At 27.4% G+C, this 18,827-nt stretch overlaps 1 protein-coding gene and 1 long non-coding RNA gene across 2 annotated transcripts; one reads left to right on the top strand and one right to left on the bottom strand.

Moving 5' to 3' along the window:
• Positions 1-262: 262 nt before the first annotated feature.
• Positions 263-6,977, top strand: LOC135927504 (uncharacterized). The gene is made up of 3 exons (XR_010572102.1): positions 263-396; positions 5,654-5,770; positions 6,876-6,977. It is a non-coding gene; the product is annotated as an uncharacterized LOC135927504 (long non-coding RNA).
• Positions 6,978-12,713: 5,736 nt separating this feature from the next.
• LOC135927199 (heat shock protein 60A-like) lies at positions 12,714-18,742 on the bottom strand. Its single transcript, XM_065463153.1, has 11 exons — positions 18,484-18,742; positions 18,191-18,443; positions 18,062-18,144; positions 17,925-18,020; positions 17,786-17,879; positions 17,574-17,742; positions 15,074-15,281; positions 14,669-14,806; positions 14,109-14,283; positions 13,410-13,591; positions 12,714-13,162 (listed from the first exon to the last, which is right to left on the bottom strand). Exons 1-11 carry the CDS (start codon positions 18,667-18,669, stop codon positions 13,007-13,009), a joined length of 1,740 nt encoding a protein of 579 aa, XP_065319225.1. The 5' UTR covers positions 18,670-18,742; the 3' UTR covers positions 12,714-13,006.
• Positions 18,743-18,827: the final 85 nt, after the last annotated feature.

Genomic DNA, 18,827 nt, shown 5'->3' with positions numbered 1-18,827 from the left:
GCCTCTCCTTTAAGTTTTATACAATTTTACTCATAAGGTATTTTATTTTCTCATTATCTAATTCTATTCGATGTAATATAATTTTAACAATAACATAACCAACTAATGTTTGATGCCATTTCTATATTTTATTATTATTATTTATTACCAATTAATAAAATAATATAAAGTGTAAAATACAATTTTAAATATTGAATATTAAAATATTATTTCATTTTTAAAAGGAAGAAGAGAAGAAAAAAAACGCAATTAATAATATTGGTTTGGTAATAAAAAATTTTTAAAAAAAATTTCAAAAAAAAACTACTATTTTATTGCGAATATGTTTAAGAAGATTATTTATACTATTCTGATAATATCAGGTGTTATTAAACACATTTCAAATTTGGATTGCAGGTATAAAAGTTATTTGTATATAAATGTGGTGACATCCTATAAGTACCTTTAAGTTTTAATTTCGTCTCCCCTTGGTAGCTTATCTATATTAGACTGATGGATAGATAGATTGGGTTAAAATAGGTCCTCAGATATTCAGGACAAGCTAGAAAAGGCTTAATTTAATTAAATATTTCTAAAATATTGTATATTTTGGAAGTTTAAAATAAATTTTTTTATATAAAAACATAATAGGTATAATTAATATTATTTTAAAACAGCAGGCGGATGGGTCATAAGCATTTTTAAAAAATGGGGTTCACTGCCAAAATTGGAATGCTTAGGAAAGAAGTGGCTGGACATGATTTCGTTTTTGACAAAATAAAGTGGTTAAGAATTTGGATTTAATCGCGAGCAAATAAATAATAGTTGAAGGTATTACACCGAGAGACCAGGGGCTAAAGGAAACACTATAAACTTTAGAAAATTTAATAACTATTAAAGAATATGAATGATTGTAGAGTAAAATTTAAATTTCAAATAAAGATAATTATGATTTGAGTGTATGATAAAAATAGTTTAGATCTATATCCAAATATTTTGATTTCACTGGCATTTTTCACCCTATTGGCCAAAAAAAATCGCATTTTTCCGTTTAGATGATTAAACCAGGGTACATAAATTTTAACAAATTAAAACTGAGACAAATAGTAAGAATTTCCCTGTTTCTTTTTTTTATAATGATATATCATGATAATTCTGTTTATATTCGCTATTATAATAAGGACATTTATTTCTAATAACCAAGCATGCTTGGTATTTTCATATTTGGCTTTCTTTTTTGCGACTACTAAAATAAGTTAAAATATTTCTTATCATATTAGATAGAGGAGTTAACAGACCCATTCGTGAGAGAGTGGATTATTTTAATCGAGGTTTTTATATATTTTGTATACATTTACCAAAATCCATTTCAAGGTCGTAATTTTTATGTTCCTTAGATCCGTAACTAGAGAATTTATTTGTGTATTTTGGTGAGTTATTACATATTTGATCGGAATCTACCAAAAATTATATATTTTTATCACTTTTTGTCAATTTTAAATCAGTTGATGTAGGTAATAAATAAAAATAAGCAATATATTATAGCAAAAACTAAATAACTACTATATTGACAAATTAGCTAATTTCAATCAAATTTATTTAATATTAGGCATAATTTATGTATATGAATAATTATATGTAATATAACTTAACCTATTAAGAACGCGCGATGCATTAATGCATACTAATTAGGTCTTCTTATCTTTTTTTTTATCTCAAACAACTTATAATATTCTTTTTACAAGTTTGGTCACATTGTAAAGGAAGGATGTTTATAAATATATTCCTATAAAATCACAAGTCATTATAAACTCTATTTTGAGATGTAATAATTTATTTAAAAATTATTTTTAAAAAAATTAAAGTTTACAGATGCATTATTACCGTTGCAATAATGTAACGCAAGGACGTTATGTTTATGATGTTAAAGTTGAAATAAATTTGAATTTTATTCTTTATTGAATTGTCTTATCAGATCTAGAGGGATTATATGTTCCTTTTAACGGAATAAGAATTGGAAAGAGCAAATATAATAATACTGAATGAAATTAATGATGCCGACAAATGAAAGATCTTAAAAATTATAATAATCTCTCACCTTTAGATTCATAATTCATGATTTCCGGAAGATTTTTTTGAACTAGAAATGAAATTATAATAATGAATTTCAATTAAATAAAAAGATATGCAGTCTTAAATAATTCAAGGTATCTGGGCATCAAAGAGTTTATTCTATTTTTTCTTACTTCTATAAATAGGCGGTTATAAGATATAGCAAGCAAAGAATATATATTCGGACCAACCTTTGGATTTTAGAAATATTTATATATTTAAATCCATGATTATCTTTCCATAAAGATAAAGCCATACCTAGATTAAAGCGTTCTTTCACTAAGCGATTTGACCCTTTTGATTATTTACTTATAAAGTTTGATAATAAGAAGGATGGAAGGAAGGAAAGAAATAAAGAAAATGCCAATAAAAATAGGCAAAAATACTCTAGGAACTAGATATATATACAATGTATAAATTAATTTTTTAATTTACCTATATGTTTTATCATTTTATATTAATTGACAATTTGCTAAAAGAAAATTGTTATATGTGTTAGAAATGTAATTATTATTCATGATGATAGATTTTGAAATTATTGCCCTTTCTTAAACCCCCCACCCATATAACATAAAATTTACGTCTCCTAACACATTTAGAATTTGATTTAAGGTTAGGAAATGTTTATTTTAATTAAAACATCCAATTTAAAAATTTTCCAATTTGACATACTTTCGAGATCTGCTAAAGATTTGATTTATTTTTCGATAAATATTATGTAGCTGAATGGTAATAAGTATATATTGGCTCATGCCTGCTTAGATACCATGTCATTAACAGGTTAATATGTAATATATTTTTTTATATTTTGTAATTCATTTCTATAGGATGAAAATGCTAAAAAAAATATATAAAATTTGCAATATTTTGTTTTGATGAGGAGTCTTCAGTCCTGTCTCGTTATAAAACGATATGATTTTTTTTTAGGCTTCACATATACAGTTGATAAGAAGCGTTTATAGTACCAATAGTTTCCATATTCGTGAAGTTTCAAAGCTTTAAAACTGCTTTAAAATTTTGTCATTTTATGATCCTTTGATTTCAAGTTTTATATATAGTATGTGATTTAAGAGATTGGGATAATTGTTGTAATATAATTGGATGAGCTTTATACTTATATACCTACTTTAGGGATAATAATGATATAATTATTATATATTAAATTTATAATATAGTGGCTTGGTGATTGGAATGATGATCTGATCTTAAAATTAATTAAGATGATATGTATTTTTTTTTAAATAACTTAAAAATTTTAGATAAAAGAAAAATATTATAGATTGATAACATTTATATAACGATGTAGCCATTTTAATTTTGGATTTACATGCGTAATTCATCTCATATTTGAAAAACATCAAAATATAATTATCTTATTCTTTCCCATATATTTTTTTTTAAAAAAAAAGGTTTGAATAATAATATTCATAGTTTGAGGAGAATGCAAATGAAAAATCAAATATTAATTAAAATTATTTATTCATTTGGCAAAAATATTAAATACTACAATAAAAAATTTACAATACTTTTTTTTAAATGGTAGCTGTGGCTCCAGAAGATTTTAGGCCCTGGCTTTGTTCATCTTATTTCTAAATAGTTCTCTTTTTTGCCGTCTATATACCTTCTCCTAAACAACTTAAAAATAAAAGAGGCTATTTAGATTTAGGTAGTTGGTAACGATGATTTGTATTATTTTTTGTACCGAAAATAATTTATATAAATAACAAATTATATTTATTTAATGTATACAAACTTATACTTTCCTAGTGACTAAACATAAATAAATGGACTATATAAAATGAAGTGAGTCAAAATGGCGATTTGATTCTCGGTTGGACGAGTGGGCAGGAACCAGATTTATTCTGAAAGGTTGGGGTTACGATAAAGTGAGTTGACAGGTATGAAATTAGGTAAAATATATTTAAAGGAGTATTCATATCGTAAAAATATTCGGAGAACACACCAGAAAGTTTTTGCTGATCAGATTTATAATAAACCATTAATTTCTCCCAAAAGATATAACTTTTATAATTCCACGCATTCATGCTACTGAAAGATAGGGATGGGGGCGGGGGGGGGGCAATGAATATAATTACTATGTCATAAAAATGATTGTTTACCCTTAATATAAAAAAAATATTTCATAATGTCACCTAACATTAATTATTAATATGGAAAAATATTTAAAAATAATTTCATCATTTTTAAATAAGTGCTTTTAATTGATTAATAACTGGAAAATTATTCAAAAATTGCTTTTAATTAATTAAATGCTCATGATTTCCAATAATCAATATTAGAAGATAAACAGAAGCCAGTAAATATTAAAAACAATCACAATAATTAAGTAGAGGGTCTGAGTTAAATAAAATCGAAATCGGCCCAGCTAGAATAATAAAATTACATTATTTACACCCAGTGCGTTTAACACTACTTCAAAAAAAAGTTCCGTTACTACTCATTAGCTACTTCCTCAAAAAATAGTGCGCTATAGCCATAACTGTTAGCACCAATTGGGGGGGGGGTGAAGTATACAAATATGCTGTGTGTATTTTTGTATATTTCGCCGCGAAATCTCGCTAACTGTGAATAAGATGTCATCATTTCAAAATTCAAAAGAAAATTCTAGATGTGAATGGATTTTGAACAAATTTAATTTTTTTTAAAACATATTCATTTTTTTTATTTAAAAAATTTTTCTTATCATTTAAAAAAAAAAATTAATTCTGATTTAATTTTCGAATCTAGTGGGATATTGGACCCATCAAAAATATTACAGTTTTGTACCAATGCAAAAAATACCCAATTAGATTCAAAATTACAAATCTATTGAATTATGCAAATAATCGATTTAATTTCTATTTTTATAGGTAGTAGAAAACTTATATTCTAGGATTTTTTATAAATTTTTTGCCATTAACTTATAATTTAAACATTATATAATTTTCTAAACATACTGAAACATATTTCTGGTAAAAATCGGATCTTTAAAATTTAAAAAACGCGCTCACAAAGTGATTAAAAGTTTAAAAAATAACACATTTACGGAATTACTACATTTGACCATATTTTTTTAAAATTAATCATATACTGAATTTATTAAATTGTAAACAGAGATCTGTGGGTTACTCAGGAACAGGTCATAAAGTGGTATTAACTTATTCGGCAGGATGGCGTTCAAAATATTTTAAAAAAATTCATAGAACAATAATAAATAACTAGTAATGGATTTTCAAATGTCGTTCATTTTAGCTGAATTTTCAAAATTTTGCCATTTTTCGAAAATTATGTCAGCCCTCCCTTCCCCCTCTCCCACCTCGTATTTTATAAATTGTTTCAAAGGGTAATTTGAAATACGAGCATTTTTTAAATGATGGTTTTTAAAAAAAATTATTATTATACGACTTACTCGTTATTTGATATAATTTATTTTAAAAATTTCGGCAGTGTTTTATAAATAAAATTCATTCTCCAACTCGCCTCCCCGCCCTACTTTTTCTCCGCTCCGTACAATAATAAATAATATTTAAATAATTCAATATATATTTTTTTTAATGGATAGAAAAACCATTTTCGCTCCAGGCTGCCGAGGTATTACAGCTAAACGTACGCAATTATCGTATGTAGATCCTGACCCTTACCAAAATGAAGATATAGGAAAAATATATTTTGCCAACAAGTAATGATTTACCATGATATTTCCATCGCGTTTTTTATAAACCTTTACAATTAAACATCTTTTTTTTTTGCTTCCTCTTTGTATAAAAAAATAAGGGAATTTCTAGAGTCTAAAAAATGCATCATTTCGAATTTATAAAATGTTTTAAAATCTGAGTGATACGTACTGAATTCACAATTAGCGCGAATTTGCTAAGAAATATACAAAATTTGCGGCCAAGAATACAAAAAAAGAGCATATTTGGTAAACTTCACCGCGAATTCTTACTAACTGCGAATGCTGAGGTAACGCTGGAAATGATTCTTTACGGGTTGTGAAATAATACAAGTTTCTAAAATATTACTACCTTAAAACTTAAAATCGATAGATTCGTTGAAATACTTTATTTTTATTTGTTTCCTTCCCTTACTGATCGCAAAAGGTTGATTTAGCGCTTAGCTCTATTTTTCTTCACCGAGTTCTTTAAATGTAACATTAGATAAAATATCGGCCCGCCAAAAGTGCATCACTTACATAAAAGGAAGATTCATAAATATTCTTCATTTTTGCACTTGTATATAATATTTAAAATGATAGTGAAACATCGGTATTATTAATTTTCTTATTTCAGTTATTGTGTCGCAATATTCATTAGCCTTGAAAGATAATTTATTCTAAACGTCTTTTTACTCTCAAGCTTAACCTAATTTATAACATAATTAATTTTATTATAAAAGAGGTAGGAACATTAAATCAATTCTTCCCTGCCTTATATACAAGGATTTTCTTTTTGTCATCTCATAAAATACTATTATTATTTGAATATATTATTCTGTTCTTCTTCAAATATATTTAAAGATTTCGTGTCTTATTAGTGACAATTAAATGATCAAAATGGCTGTTGATTAATTAATAGTTTCTGAGATATCCTTAAATAACAACTTTTAATAAAAATAAATTTATTTTATTTGCAGATTAAAATTCTTTCATTAATAAAGAAAATACAATTTTTTTTTATTTAAAAAACATAATAAATCACGAAATTTTAAATAATTTTGCCATTTCGCACAATTTTTTTGAGTATCTTTTTTTTATAAAAAAAATTAATTATTAATGTCAATTATAGAAGGAATCCATCTCTATTTTATCCGTCACTTAGGAATTATAGAGGTACCCGAATAAATATGTTGCCACTTCCGCTTAAAAGTTATTTAGGTCCAGCAGGTTAATCTTTTAAATATTATTTATACACAAGAAGGTTTTAAATTTTCCGCGAACATCTCAAGTTGAGTCAAATAGATATTTATATAAATTTGGGTTTAATCCTGAAATGAAGATTTGTTCAAGTCTATTTTGTGCCATATATTGGAACAAAAATCTTTTAACATTTTATATATTTTTTAATGATTTTTTTCAAACTCTTATTTTATCAAAATATTATCAATTTTTTATTTTCGCCTTTTATTACAGCTTTAAATTATTCAATATCGTATTAATTCATTTTTCTTACACGTAGTCGCACCATTCACTCAAATTACTTGTTTATACATTCTAATATTTGGCATTAGCTTTTGCTTTACAACACCTCTTTTGAACCCAAAATTTGACCTTCCTTCCTGAAACTTATATATATAACAAATGATGGTGTATTATATGTTCCTGGACCAATCGATACCAGGTGCTTTCATTAAAGACTTTCACCTCGTTCCCAGAATGCTTCCCCGCTTCCCAGCCCTTTTATAGAACCCCCTTTAAATCATGCTTCTAATACAACTTTCTCATATCTATTCCTCAATACCAGAAAACCTAACATCTTATCAGAACACAAACATGCTAGGTTACAACTCGTTAAGTCTCTCTCTCTGGTTGCATCTCTTCTCTATTACAAAACTTTAATAGTGAGATGGAATGGCATAAATTCCTATTCTTTGGTATTAATACCTTTAGGTTACCTGATAAATCCTCAATAATTTCTTTAACCCAATAAAGAAGCCTCATGCAACGTTTCTCCTCATCTCTAATGGTTAAAGAGTCCCAAAATTTTTTATAACAAAAAAATCTTTTCCTATTGGACCTAAAGTCAAAATACTTTTAAAGAAAATCGGCTGTAAATATTAAAGGTGCTCTTAATTTGGCCTCCTCTTATGATTCACTAGCTGAACACTCAGATGAGACATTTACAAAACTCCTAATACCCTTCTTCCACTTCAACACCACCTAATGACCTTATTCTCGTTGTTCCGATTTCACTTCAGACGAAGTAAGGAAGGCAATCCTATCTTTCCACCGAGACTCCGCTCCCGGCCTAGATGGAATCAGACTCATATTCCTCCAGGACACAACTTCTTCATTAATCAGCTTATAAACTTTCCTCCTTCTTTAGATCACAAACTTGAACTGAATCTTATATGGCGATTTCAACAGCTATGTCTCCCCTATACTTTTTGTAGCTAAACTAATAGCCTTACAGAAACCCAACAAAGATATCAGACCAATATCCAATAATTCAACTTTCCTCCTTGTCACTAAAATGATTACATTCAGGATAAAATATGAGGCCTCTCTTCTCACCCCATTTCAATTAGGGTTAGGAGTAATTGGCGGATGTGAGGCCGCTGTACATCTTACTCTACTTTATTTAAAGAGCATTCCCACAAATGAAACACTTATCAAAATTGTGGTAGCGCATACAACACTCCCGTAACTCATTCTGGCAATCAGCTAGCATCATTCCCATGCTACACCAAATGTCTCTATTCTTGTTACCAATTTCCATCATTTTGCAATTCACCTCTCAAAATGTGCTCTCAGCAGAGGGCATCCAGCAGGATCCCTTTTATTTTGCCCTGCTTCAATAATATAATTCAAACCATAATTAAGAATGTTAACTTTCACTCCACGTCTGGTAGATAGACGAAGGAATCATTAGTGAACCTCAATTGGAAACCAATAAGGCAGTATATCAAAGAAATTGGATGCGCTGTTGGTCTCATTTCAACAAAATAAAATCCAAATTTGTGACCACCTCCGAACAAATTCCCCACAATTTCAAAATTACATTTAGGGTGCTTACACATCTAGGTTCCAAATAGACGGATTCACGGCAATCAGTGCCTTCCCTCTACTTTTGATACCTTTCATAAGCATGGTGACTTCCGACTTGCTACCCTCGCCTATATCATCCTTCCTCCTCAAAACTTCTTTAACATTCCAGGCATACTTTACATCATCCTTCCTCCTAAAAACTTATTTAACATTGCACGCATACTTTATGCTCCGCTATCAACGTCTATTTTTAAATATCCCATCTCTCTTAGTATTTATGAAAAAGGAATAAAAAGACCAAAAATATTTTGAATCTAAAATCAAAAACAGCATGGGCCCAAGTTTTATTACCCACCAAAAGTAGTGGCCTAGGATTAAATCTCCCACATATCCTGCTCTACCTTTATTTCGTGCAGTCTAATTTTGAACCACAATCACGTCCGACACCTCACAAAATGACTTTTCCTTACATGATGCTATCCTGCTAAGGAATGTATTGATGATGTTCCATCTGCCAAATAAGCAGAAGGAATGGAACAGGCCAGTTGTAGCATGCTGCGTTGAATCCATATTATTTATCACGCTCTCAACAGACCGTTATTTCTTTACTTATTTACTTAGATCTGGGCACGAATTTTATAGTGAGCTAACCCACGCAATATGAATCAGTCTAAGTTGTACAATAATCTTTCATTACTGCTCTGGCTGCAGACATAAATTGCAAAGGAAGACGCAACTTACATTGCAGATCGTGCAAATGACGAATCCACAGAAACACGCAATGCGATTTCTTGATCCAGCGAGCATTATAATCGCCCCAAATACTCGCTATACTTGACCCACCAGGACCTTTTAGATCTGATGGAAAGTGGGACAGAATCACCCTGATCCCATGGAAACGAAGCATTTTCTGGTCTGTGACTATACTTATATGGATATATTAGCTTTATCCAACCAAACTCCAAATTTACCTGAGCAAAAAGAACAACATAAAAGTTCCAAATATGCAGAAATATCAGAAGATCGCATCTTTATCCCATATCTACTACTTTGATTTCCTTTCTTGCATTATCCTTATTCAAGGATTTAGGATCTCACATCCGCAAGCCTTCTGACGATTCGCGAGAAGGCTTCTTCTTCGGACAGAAACTGGCTATAGTTAACCTTAATTCGAATTATCAAAGTGCAGATTTATCTTTTTTATACTATATTTCACCTTTATATTATTTATTTTGGAATTTTTTTTTCATATTAAACTTTGTGTTGACTTATATTATTAATAATTAATAATATATAATATTAGCAATATAATTGTTTATAAATATTAAAAAAGGTTAACATATATTTTTTTTTAATTGCGACATTTATATTATAATATCTCTTTTTTACCAAGGGTCCAAATGGTAACAAATATAGGTTCTATTCAGGTTCGATAACCAGTTAGGTTTGAACATTTAAAACTGATTCAAACCTTTTCACCACATAAAATTTTATCACTATTCTCTAATAATTAATATTGAGCCTAAGATAAAAATATCTTCTCAATTCTCTTTTGTCAAATTATATCGGAAGAAAACACTTTTACGCGCTAACTTGGTTAGATGGTACCGTCAAATAGTGATATATAATCATTCAAAACTGATTATTATTCATTTTTAAAAAGTGTTACTGGTTTCAAAATTTTTTTAAAGGTTCAGATTGTGTATTAAATAGCCATTTAATACTGGTTTGAATCGCGAATTTTCTCTATAAAATATTACAAGGATTACAATTTGAATTTTTGACATATCTCACTTAAATTCCTGGATTGCTCCCAAATTGTTAACTATATTATACCATTCGCCTTTTTTCTAACCTTAACTTATACTTTAGTTTGTAATTGGTATTGTTAAACGGGTCGATTTTTAAAAAGGGCTATAGCAAAATAAAATTATGCAAACTTCGAGATTTCATTAATAGATGACCAAACCTTTCTGCCCTCTATGATCAAAATCTATAGGCTTGCTTAATATTTTTGGATAAAATATAAGGTTAGCCGTTATTGAAAAGCGAGCTGTTTAATAACACTATTTGTAATTGTAACCCTTTAATATTTTTTAAAATAAATAAATTTGAAATCACCCAATAATTATATTCAAAATAGATTTTCTTTTTATTTATAAACCAGATTACAACTATGACGAAGGAGCCATAAAAGTCAAGACATACAAAAAATAAAATAATCTTATAATTATTTATAAATATTTATTTCTTTTATTTTATGAATATATATTTTTTATAATTAAATTCATAAAAGTATTGAGCCCTTTGAATAATATAATAAATTCAATCAAAGGAATATTATTTAACTAGACCTTAAACGAATTATAATTATTAGTGTTTAAAAAAAATTGATATTCATTTAAAATTAACCAGATACCAGACTGAAGCCACCTTCCGAGCTTATAGTAAGGGATGGAAAAATGACTTTTTAACTCTATATTACTCAGAGACCTGCATAGGCACTATTTGCAAGGACCTGCCAGGAATTTTTTTTCATCCTGGCCCGGGTATTTTAAAGAATAATTTCAGGCCTGACTCAGGTATATTTATAAGATTAAAAAGGTCCCGGCCCGTGTACCCAGCCTTGCAGGCCTCTGATATTACTTTTAAAAAATGGTTTATATTATAAGTGATATATTAGTTTTTTAAATTATGTTCAAATATATAGCTATAAATTTTTGGATTACTTGAAATTAGAGTTCGAATAAAAATCAAAATATTTTTGAACAAAGTATTTTTTGTTTTTAAATGTTTGATATCATTTTGAAAGTTTTTTTAAAGAGAATTTAAAAAATATGAGTGAGCATATAAATAATTAAAAACTAAATCTGCAACTATTCATCACAACAAATTAATATAGAATTATTATCTGCAATATAATTATATATGATCATTTATAGCTTTCTTTTATTCACAATCATAATTAATTTTTCAAAAATAATATTTTATACACTTATTTATTAATTCTGCAAATAAAAATAATCTTAGTTGCTATACCATTTAACCGAATTAAAATTTTTTTAAGTGATGTGATCTTAATCTCATATGTTTAATTATTGTAGAACTACCAGTTCAATTTCAACTTTATTTTTGTAATTATCGGAATTGGGGAAGAACTTCTAGATATAGGAGGCGGGTACTAAGAAAATTAGTGACAAATATTGCATTTGTTCTGTCACATTATCTTCAACAATTTCTAATATAGAAACATCCTTTATATATCTTTTTATGTTCCTGCAATCATTCAAAAAGTCATGGCTATGGAACTTGTCATTATAATGAAATATCAGTTTTCTTAATATTAAAGTAACATTCTTTATAGGTTCTAGTAAAATAGGTTTATTGACATTTCATTGTCAGATATTTGTCAAAACCGTCAAAAGCAATAAATTTTACAATGAAAATCCATTAAGAACAATATTCCACTACATTTCTCATTGATCTGAAGACAATTTAATTTATTAATGACTTTAGATTACATTCAAAATTTTGATCCATTATTATTTGAAAATGTTAGCGCACAAAGTGATATCCAAATCGACACTAACATAATATCAGCCAATGACAAAATATATTTTATTTGAGAAAAGCAAATATATTAATTCATCAATATTAACATTTTTTATATTCTATCTTTTTGTCTAAATAAATAACCAAATACTTATCACAATATAAATTTATAATAGCAATATTTGCTTTATTATATATCTTCAATTAGTCTTATTTATAGACATCATGAAATACGACACATAGAACAGTTAATTTCAATTGACCAACTAAACCATATCAAGATATGCATGTATATTATTTATTGAAAAAATATTCCTCATAATTTTTTAAAAAAAAATTAATATAAATTTATTTATTTGCCTATCATGTAACAAAAAGAATTTTGATTTTGTAAAAAATTTAATATACAATTAAAAGTTTGTCAGGAGATTATATAAACTTTTTTAGATCTTTATATCATCACAATATTCAATGATGTAATATTAAAAAAATATTATTTTAATTGAAATTTATTAATAAAGAAGAATTTTCCTTACACAATATACTTAAAATTATATTTACAAATGGGGGAAAAAAATATATATTTACTAAATAATACGAGATACATTGCAAAATGAATGGTTTATAAAAAACGCAGCGTCTAGTATATGAAACAATATTCTACATCATTCCACCCATGCCTCCACCCATACCCATACCACCACCCATTCCTGGGTGAGAAGCAGATTCTTCCTTGGGAATGTCTGTTACAACAACTTCAGCAGTTGTAAGGAGAGAGGCCACGCCTGCCGCATCCATTAAGGCGGTTCTTACTACCTATGCATATGAAAAATTGTATAGTGATATTTATTATAACTGAGTTTGGTTGAAACAACAATCACATAAATGTATTATTATTAATTGTTTATATCAAAGGTTAATCAACCAATTATAAATAGAGAAATGACTGATTCGTAAAGATATATTATTTATATAGTGTACCAATTAGGAATAACAAATATAACAATTTGCATTCAGGTCTAGGTACACCCATTTTGGAAAATAAATTTAAAAATCAAAAAACTTTGGTAGGATCAATAATTCCAGTTTTAATCATATCGACAAACTCTCCTGTAAGAGCATTGTAACCCATATCTACAGAGGGAAAACTAGCTACTTTCTCGACTATAATTGAAGCATCAACACCTGCATTTTTAGCAATTTGGTAGCAGGGCATTCGGAGTGCCTTTTTGATTATTTCTACGCCTGTGCAAATAATAAATAAAAATTTATGTTAATATAATTTAGACAAAAGACCCAGCTATGACCTATTAAATCTGACAATTAGACCTGCAAAAAATCGAATTAAATTTACATATTTCGTAAATTTAGTAATATAGCTATAAAACCATATTTTAGGAAAGGTTTTCCCAACTGGTTCAATCATATTGGTGTCTATCAATCAAATCTGACTATAAAGGGCATTACTTTCTCTCCTTTTGGTTATATTTTAATAATTTAAAATTTGCAGGAAAGTCACTATTTCAATTTTAAAAAATCAATACTGTAAATACAAGAAAGTGTAGCTTTAATTTTTAAAAACTTAATTACTCATATTTGTACAAGATTTTATAATAAAAGTATATTTACTAAAATTTATTATATTTCAAGGAAATTTAATTACCCACAAATTTCTAACTAAATAACAAATTGAATAATTTTTAACTAGTAACGACTTTAGAAAACATTTATTAAATTACATATAATAGTATTAAAAACTAACCAATTTGTTGATCATTGTTAAGATTTTTTAATTCGTCTAAGCACTTGGCAGATCTGAGAAGAGCTACTCCACCCCCTGGAACTATTCCTTCTTGAATGGCTGCTCGTGTGGCATTGAGAGCATCATTTACTCTGTCTTTCTTTTCGTTAACCTCAATTTCACTGGAACCACCCACCTTTTATTGAATAATAATGTATGAGAAAATAAAAAGGTGAAAATTCTACAGTTAAAAATTAATGAGTTTTATTTATAAATTAATGGATATTATATTTAAAAAATGTAATACAAAAAATCGATTCATCATATATTGTTAATAAATGACCATCTCATTTCAATATCTATATTTTAGTGTACCATATAGGAAAAACAAATATCACAAAAAATTTGCATTCAGATCTCGGTACACAGATATTGTTTATTTTCATTTTAAAAAAAACATTATGTTAATACATAAATAAAAATTAAATTATGTGTATTTTAAAATAAATTTGAACCTTCTATATAAATAATGAATAAGCAAGTATAAAAAAAATAATTGGATTATTATCTATTTAAAAAACCTTTAATACACCTACTCCACTAGACAATTTAGCTAATCTCTCCTGTAATTTTTCTTTTTCATAATCAGAGGTCGTTTCTTCAATTTCATCCTTGATTTGATTTATTCTTTTTTCGATGTCACCTTTATTGCCTTTGCCCTAAATGAATTTTGTTTACATTCAAAATTTATAAAAAAAGGGCAATGTTATGTTTAACTGAAATTGTATGTTGAGCTAATTTTAAAACAATTTAGAATCAATAACCTATCTTTTGTCTTAATATCAAAACTTAGTCAATTTTTTTAGAAATGTAATCTATATTTAACAATTTTGGAGCCAGCTAGAATAAGGTATGATATACTAATAATAATTAGATAATCAACATTGGTAATTTTGAATAAAAAAAGTTAAAATCATGACACTAACCTTCAATAATAATGCATCATCTTTAGTGATGATAACCTCTCCCACTCTTCCAAAATCGGTGAGTAAAACATCCTCAATTTTGGTCATGTTGGCGTCATCACCAAAAACAGTTCCACCTATAGCTATAGCCATATCATGGAGTTGATTCTTGCGATTATCACCAAATCCGGGTGCCTTTACAGCACAAACTTGTAGACCAACTTTTAGCCTATTTTTAATTTAAAGACATATTGAAATTAAAGATCTAACTAGGTTGTTAAATACTTGATTTGAATCAATTTTGCTCATAAATGGCATTGGACATCTATTTGAAATATTTCTAGACTTATGCAATATTTTACTAAATAAAATACTAATTTAACCATTTTTAAAAATTGGGTAAATTGAGCCATTTATGAACACTATCGTTCACCTACTTAAATTTGTTGGTTCAGGCTTACCTTACATATTGTTTTTAAATTTCACCAAGATTTCAGGATTTCAGTTCAAATATCAAAAATAGAGACCCAAACCAAAACACACTAGTTTAACTCATGATAAAAAATAAAATTAGTTGAAAGAGACATTCAAATCTTTTCACATAAAAACTTGTTAGAATAATATATAAAGTGGCATATTTTTTAATAATTATAATATTGAATAGTATACAATTAAAATATTTTCACTTTTATCATATTAAATCTATAAGGGGGAGGAATTAATTCTAAGGCAGCTGGCCAAATAATATAAGGGCGTTTTTTAGGATGTTATTGGTTATTTTAAACTTGGGGATGTAGTGGTTATAAGAATAATATAAAAAAATGGCTAAAAATAGCTGACAATGTTGTTAAACAGCTCAATTTGAGCCAATTTTTAGAAACCAGAAAAATATTGCCTAGATTACAATAATTAATTTGTGCTATCTTGAGCAAAGTTGTCAGGATTAATTTGTGCTATCTTGAGCAAAGTTGTCAGGCTTGCATAATATTTTGCTGTATAAAATATTAAGTTAGCTATACCTAAAACGAATTATTTGTTATTCGATTCGTATTTTACGAATACGAATAACACATTATTCAATTCGAATAAGGAAAATATATTATTCGTCGAATAATTTTTTATCTATTATTCGAGATTATTAGACTAAAATAATTTATAGTATTAATATATATTGGAAAATAATCATATATAAATCATATATTATTATTAGGAATTATTTCAATTTAATAAAATCTCCAAGTGGAATAATGAAAATTGCGCCAAATTTTGAAACTCCATTTTAATTTATCTCATAAAAGACCATTACTTTAGAAATTTCTTTTATGATAGAGATGGACGAAGAAGGTAATTTATATAACACATAACATATACAATTATAATAAACTGTTAATCCCATCACATCAAGAATGACAGGCAAACCTGATATTTCTCTTTCATTTGATGAATGGAGAAATCATAAATTTGACTTTTTGCCTAAAGTTTTTACCACTTTATTTGTAAAATATTGCTAATGCCATGTTATCTAAAATGGCGAGGGACATATTGTCAATACAGGAATCTTCAACCCCATGTGAGCGACTGTTTTCTGTTGGAGCTCATATGGTTACAAAATACAGAATGTCGTTAAAGGAGGAAACAATCCGAAAAACTTTATGTTTGAAAAACTGGCTGTTGTCAGATTTATCTACATTATAGATATGAATATTATATTGATTTTTCCACATTGTATATAAATATATTATATATGTATGCTTCTATTTTGTCTCATAATAAAATTTGTTTGTCTTTATCCTTAGTTAAATTTTACAAAATAAATTTTATAATAGATCTTTTTTAATTCATGGTAAATAAAATTTTCAAATCAAATCGAATATTCGACGAATCGAATAATCATTTTATTATTCATACGAATATTCGAATCTAATACGATTCGTATTTTTGTAGGTATAAAGTTAGCTGTTTTTAACACGACTACATGTGAATTAAATTGATATCCTAAAAGTACAAACCAGCTCAGATATTTTTATAAGTTTGGTTCAGATGACTAATTTTTTAGAAATAGTTAATATAGGTTTAAGTTGAGACCCCTTAAAATTATTTAATTTTATTTTTAATATATTAGATGAATGTGTTGAATCATAATAAATCTGTTTTAGAAAACAAACCTTATTCTATTTTTAAATTTTTAGCTTGGAATAGGAACCAAATAAAATTTAATAACCAAAACCCACTTTTAAATTTTTAGTAGGAACTAGAACCCTTATTTAAAATATTTGAATTATATAGACTAAAGCTAAATTGAGTAACTTCAAAAATCATCCTATAAAATTTTTACAAAATCCTAAGAGATGAGTTCATTTTCAAAAATACAAAATGAAAACCTGACTCATCAATTTACTTAAAAAAATTAGTCATTACCACTTTTAATTGCTTATCTAAACATCAATGCAACACTAAATAAAATCATTGAAGGTTAGTTTTTCTTTATACATTAGATACCATGAGATATATATATATATACCTATTTAAAACTAAAGTAGTAAGTGCTTCTCCATCTATATCTTCAGCTATAATCAATAATGGTTTTCTTTGAGAATTTGCTAATTCTAAAGCAGGAACTATTGATTGAATAGTAGAAATTTTTTGTTCACTCAATAACACAAAGCAATCTTGGAATTCACACTTAGCACCTAATTATAAAAATATAATATATAATAATAAAAATAAGGGAACCTTTAGCAGTGTTCATGAAATATGGTGATACATATCCTCTATCAAATTTTAATCCTTCAATTACTTCCAATTCGTCTTTCATAGTTTTACCATCCTATTTTTGTATGTTATAGGGTGTATAAAAAAGAAAATTAATTACTTTAACTGTTATAACACCATCTCTTCCAACTTTTTTCATTGCTTCTGATATCAGGGTACCTATTTCTATGTCACCATTAGCAGATATAGTTGCAACCTAAAACAGTTGATAATCCTAGAAATTAAAAAAAAATTAACTTGAGCAATTTCTTCTGGAGTGCTAACTTTTTTGGAAATTTTCTTAAGATTTTCAACCACCTTTTCAACAGCAATCATAACTCCTGTATAAAAATTTGCTTAAAAATTATAAATTTTAAAGATGGATACCTTTGCGAATTTCAATTGGATTCGCCCCAGAGCTAATTCTATTAAATCCTTCCTTGGCAATGCATCTTGCTAAAACGGTGGCAGTCGTAGTTCCATCACCAGCTTCTTCGTTTGTATTATTTGCCACATCCTGCACTAATCTAGCTCCTATATTTTGATATCTATCTTTTAATTCAATTCCTTTTGCAACTGTAACTCCATCTTTGGTAATTTTGGGCGATCCCCATGATTGTTCTAGGATGACATTGCGACCCTATAAAAACATTTACAAACTATAAATTCATATACATTACTTTAGGGCCCATTGTAACTGCTACACTATCAGCGAGTATATCGACACCTTTAAGCATTTCAACTCTAGCTTCCGCACCAAATTTTAAATCTTTGGCATAACATCTTTTTGATGATGGTATGGCTACTTTACTCATTTTTTGTAGTTTGCTACCAACGGATCTAGTCAAAGATGAAGCACGAAACATTATTAACTATATGTAATGTAAAAAATGTTAAATTTTTTTAAATTAAAAAAATGAGACGGATGGATAGTTTGATTTGTGATATTGAATAAAAACGTGATAAACAGGAAGCAGTATTTAAATATTATATTCGTTAAAATATTTAATAAAAATTAATATCT

Source organism: Gordionus sp. m RMFG-2023, chromosome 3 (genome assembly GCF_954871325.1).
Source record: "Gordionus sp. m RMFG-2023 chromosome 3, tfGorSpeb1-WG-v2, whole genome shotgun sequence".
Classification (NCBI taxonomy): domain Eukaryota; kingdom Metazoa; phylum Nematomorpha; class Gordioida; order Chordodea; family Parachordodidae; genus Gordionus; species Gordionus sp. m RMFG-2023.
This window is presented reverse-complemented; position numbering and strand designations above follow the sequence as displayed.